At 55.5% G+C, this 5,073-nt stretch overlaps 1 protein-coding gene across 1 annotated transcript; it reads right to left on the bottom strand.

Moving 5' to 3' along the window:
* Positions 1–1,496: 1,496 nt before the first annotated feature.
* On the bottom strand, positions 1,497–2,582 carry LOC144179832 (immediate early response gene 2 protein-like). Its single transcript, XM_077708265.1, has one exon. The coding sequence runs from the start codon at positions 2,296–2,298 to the stop codon at positions 1,606–1,608; it is 693 nt and encodes a 230-aa protein (XP_077564391.1). The 5' UTR covers positions 2,299–2,582; the 3' UTR covers positions 1,497–1,605.
* Positions 2,583–5,073: the final 2,491 nt, after the last annotated feature.

Genomic DNA, 5,073 nt, shown 5'->3' with positions numbered 1-5,073 from the left:
GAGAAAAGCGGCCGCCGCGGCCGGGAATCGAATCCGCGTCCTTGTGCTCAGCGGAGATTGCCTATATGCGTGGTTCTTGATTGTTGCTGGTCATCAAGTTGCCACTCCAGCCTGTCTGTCGTGCTCTTTTTTTCGCCCATGCGCAATGTTTCTGCTGCCCTGAGTTTCGTTTCTACATTCTCCTCCGGCCGTCTTCTCTGTCTTCGTTTCGCTCGCGCTGCCTTGCCGGGAATTCCAAAAGGAAGATGGCTCATCGGCTAGTTTGTTGGCACGCCGCCTCCAATCAAACTTACCCCCACGTCGGACGGCACGGCAACAGACACTGCCGTACGACACTCTAGACACAGCGATTCCTTTACCAGCCAAAACGAGGAAAAAATCATTCGCGCAGCTCAATCAATCCACTGAAGACGCTGGAACAGCATCCACAAAAAAACGGTGCGGATGAAACATACCACACATCATAGCGTCTTCCCTGCTCTGCCCTACACAACCACGGAGCCAACGCACAACATACATTTTCAGAAGCACAAAACATGTGCGGAGGCACCTGCTGAGCTGTCGGCGGGCAGCGGACGTTCGTTGGCGAGCGCGCAGCCACAAAAGAGCCCTGCTAGTGTTGACGACCTCTCGGCGGCTCCGCCGAACATAATCGTTGCAGCCCTAGTGAGTGACCGCAGCGCGAACCCGCTCGTCTTCTAAACGAGAAGTCTGAAAATAAAGTTGTTCACTCGCATAAAAAAAAGGTAAAATACTCCATGCAAACAATGATCGGACCAGCAACGTCCCCAAGGCAAAGCCACAACGCAATCTTGTCACGTGACGTTTGCCCGTGACGTCACGGGTACGCGTGTTTAGGTATTTTCCTGCGTTCCCAAAAAAGGAAGCGCCGAAGCAGACGAAAAGTACAACTTCGAGCGGGTTCGCGGCGCTGCTCGAAACTACCGGACCACCTGCAGCAGGAAGCGCAAGCAATTTCGGCAATAGTGGTGCCTCACTTTCGAGCAGGGGTCCCGAAATTCGAAGCAGAAAACCTCGGAACGGCCGCCAGGGCAGAGCGTAGAGCCCAAGCTAGATTTGTGGTTCATGATTGAAATGGGAAAAGGTATTGCGGCACCTTTGAGAACGTGGCAGCAGAGAGCGCGCGCGGCGACATCACTAGGTTGACCGACTTCCGAGAGGCCAGCTGTCGCAACTCGGCCTCTCTGTTGCGTACTGCTCGTGCCAGGCGGGGAAAGAATATGCACTCACGCGCGTCACGGCAAAAACCAAAAAGCTCCGACTGTCACCCGCGCCAAGTGCTGCGACCGGTATGAATGTTGTGCTGTCGTACAAGGACGCAAATCTCGCACTCTGCTGCCACGCACACACCGCTGATACTATCAACTTGGCGTCACCGCTCGAGACAAATGAAAAGCACTGCCGGCGAGCCCCTACAATCGCGCGGTGCGCGTTTGGAGGGGCTTTGGATGGGCAGCAGAAAGAACAGAGGCGCGTCCGTGAGAACAATTTATTATAACAGTAAACTCTGGCGTATAAAAATATGTTACAGGGGGGATTTGTACAGGGCTCCGCGGAACTATTTACAGGCGAGCAATGACGGCGTCACACCGTGAGCGCTACCACGGGCGGCGAGGAAAAGGCGGTCCTGTGCACCTCGGCGGACCGCGACGAACACAGGTCCGGTAGGGAGCTGCTGTCCCACGAGGATATGCCCTTGAGGCCCGTGTTGAACGCAAGCACCAAGTTCGAGATAGACTCGACTTCCATGGCGTCCGCCACTTCCTGCGTCTGGTCCAAGTCGGTCGTCGCCAGGAGGCAGTCCAGCTCGGGCTGCTCGTCTGACTCGGACGACGACCTGCGCCAGAGGCGACTGCGCTTGCCCCCGCCGCCGCCCTCGTCGTCGTCCCAGTGCGCGCGCCGACGCTTGGGGCAGCGGGACGGCGGGCAGTCCACCGGGGCCGCCGTCGCCGCGGCGGGCTCCACGTTCTCCTTGTCGTCGGCGCTGGCGCAATCCTCGTACGTCACGGGCGACGTCACCGTCCGGTTAGGCCTAGCGACAGCCGCGCAATCTTCGCCGCTGGCCGCCTCGCCGTTGTCGCCGTGCACACACATCACTGGCGAAGCACCGTTGTTCGCCTGCAGCGCGTCGTCCAAGTAGGTGGTGCGCGCCTTGTAGAGAACACTGGCCACGAGCAGGCTTCGGTGCAGGCTGGGCCCACCACGCTGAACTCGAGACGTCGCAATTTTCCCAAGAGAAATGGCGATCACCTTCTGGGCCTCGTTGTCCGTGACCATGTTTCCCAGGCGGACGATGTCGGGCAGCCACGGTCAGTCGCGATAATCAGCAGCGGCGTCTCTGTACAGCACACGGCCACTCACGCACACAACGCACCGCCGCCACGCTCCGCGCCACACGGGAGACTACTGACCGTTACGGGAACGGGCAAGCTTCCACAGACGAGCTGCAGGAAGTGACGTCAGGCAAAAAAAGAGCCGACCAATGGCGTACGTCGCCTGTGACCTCGAGGGGTTTTTCTCTCCAATGGCGACCACGTGACGCCAACGCTCGCGATGACGAGCGTCCGCGGGGAGCAACAACAAACCGCGACGTGAGTTGGCCCCGTACGCGTCAGTGACCGCGGCCGACCGGTGGACGCTTTTTCCTTCCTCGCGGCTTCGCGGGGAGAGGGGAAAGGCGCTTGCTCGCCGTGATCGACGCGTTGACTCACGCGTCCTTCGGCAGCCCAATATGCGATACGAGCAGGGAATTTTCTCTATCGGCCGGACCCGTTCTTTTGTGCAGTGTAAACTTCGCGCTGCATAATGCTGCGCATGTGCGACGGGCTTGTCAGCTTCGCGCAGGTTTACATATGCCGCGCGGACGAAGCAGTCCTCGAGCGCCGAGCCGCTACCAAGAACTACCCTGCCAAGCACGACAGGCAAGCGACGCTACAGCAGCTCCAGGGCTATACGCCTCGAGATTCGCGATCGCTGCGCCGCCTGCCGCCGCTTCTCCGCGGCGTTTGCGGGATTAGCGCTGCGCGACTGATAGGCGGTCATGCAGTGTTTTGGTTCTCTTTCGCTTCTCTTTGCCTTTCCGCGCACTAAACAACTTGTTAAGGTGACGCCTGTAAGCTAACTGCACGTTTAGGGCGCTTAAAAAAAACAGCTGCGTCTTGGTAGAGCGCTCGAACGCCAGTAAGAGCTACCCGGGGAGGCGGTTCTGCGCGCTTCTTGGCCGCTCTTGCGGGCGTCGACGACGGCAGCAGCATATCACCGCTGTCACCTTCGAACACGTCAGCACAAGTGAATTCTATTTATTGTCACCTCGTTTAGACTTGATATTGGCACTGTAAGAGCTAGGTTGGTTCGTTTTGCAGCGCAGACAACACATGCGGCTTTGCTTCGAATATGTACGTCGTAGAAAAATGTTTCGGGGATGTGATAACCCAATAGCGTACAAAAACTCGTGCCTTTTATGGGAATATAAACCACGCGAAAATGTTAAGTACACTCAAAGGCTGTGCATTGTCAGATATGTGCCAGTCATGCCTTATGCATGAACCAATATATATGTTAATGAAACCACGGGAAAATGAATGGTCTGCAAGTCAGGAATAAATAGAATAATCGTACGGGAATAAAAAAAAACCGAGTCCAGTTTCTGAAATGCTAAAGACGTTTGTTTGAGCGAGGTAGTATTCACCAGACCCAGACCAACTAGATGCGAAATGCACTGATATTTCGCTAGACATGGGGCGGGGGGGGGGGGGGGGGGGAGGAGGACGCTCAACTGTCGTTGTTTACAAATGCGGAGCGAAATCAACAAATGAACGTTTTATTAATCACACACACAAGCTGTGTGTTCACTTTTCGTTTGTTTTTTGCCTTCAACGAACGGCTGATCATTCGGCGGACGCATTTTTTTGAAGAATACAGGGTAAGCAGTTCACAAGAAATACGAGGTGTTGTTGAAGGAGTTGATTGATTGATTGCAGGGTTTAACGCGCCGACGCAACGGAGACGATGAGGCACGCCGTAGTGGAGGGCTCCGGATTAATTTTGACCACCTGGAGATCCTTAAGGTGCGCCGAAATCTCGTACACACGGGCTCGTTGGAAGAGTGTCGTATATGATAAGGGTATCTGATTTCGGTTTATGCTAGATTCTGCAGTCTCCCTGTGTCATACGACGATGTTTCGAAGAAGGGTTTGGTCGCGGACGCGGATTACTCTATAAGCCCATCTTCGCGCTTCTCGTGGAGGATAAATGTAAGAGATGAATCTTATAGCGAGCGCTCACCTCGGGACAAGACGACCCAGCATTAAATTTGTCGCCGTGTGCTGACTCCGGAGTGTAATTTTGCATTATCCATCGTATTTCTTTGGTACAATGTTTGCGAAATTTATGCCGCATTGGCTTGTTCAGGGTACTCACCAATATCTGATATGTGATACTGTGATATTGGCAGGCGTAACTTGCGTGCTGTCAGGTATGAGTGCTCCGCTGGATTTTATAGTGCACAAAGTCGATTTACATCATAGTGTGTATGGCCGCAACATGACCATCGGAGGAAACACTGCTTACGGAGACACTGCCACTAAATTTCAGGGCAGCGGAATTGCAATCAGCTGCATGCAAATGCTGGCTTTGGGACGCCGGCCTGTGACACACGCCCGGCGCTCATATAGATCTTTCTAAGATCGCGTCATAAACGTTTATACTCTCGTGAACACACCAGACTTGCAAACAGAGTGCCTGCTCCACGTTATTCGGTATTTCGAACGCGGACAAATGGTAAATCGCTGTCTTGAACGAGCCCCAAAAGCAACGGCGACAGGTGGGAGCGGGCCAGGGACTCCCGCGCCTGCTTTCGAAACGGGCCGCTAGGGGGATTTCAGTGGCGCCCCTACAGGCCGCGCTCGAGGCGTATAGCACTGCACGGACCCGGGCTGACCCTAAAGCCCGCCGGCCCGCCCGGCCCGTGGGCCAGGACTGCTGGCGGCCCGAAACGTTTGAGCCAGGGATTTCTTCACCCCCCCCCCCCCCCAGAAGGACTTCGACACCCCC

The sequence above is a fragment of the Haemaphysalis longicornis genome, unplaced genomic scaffold, assembly GCF_048455015.1.
Source record: "Haemaphysalis longicornis isolate Haplotype H1 unplaced genomic scaffold, Haemaphysalis longicornis Haplotype H1 scaffold_1, whole genome shotgun sequence".
NCBI lineage: Eukaryota > Metazoa > Arthropoda > Arachnida > Ixodida > Ixodidae > Haemaphysalis > Haemaphysalis longicornis.
Note: the sequence above shows the minus strand (reverse complement) of the source record. Positions and strands in the feature narration are given on the sequence as shown.

Coding starts and splice junctions, on each gene's coding strand:
- LOC144179832 (XM_077708265.1), bottom strand. CDS start 2,298: ATGGTCACGGACAACGAGGCCCAGAAGGTGATCGCCATTTCTCTTGGG.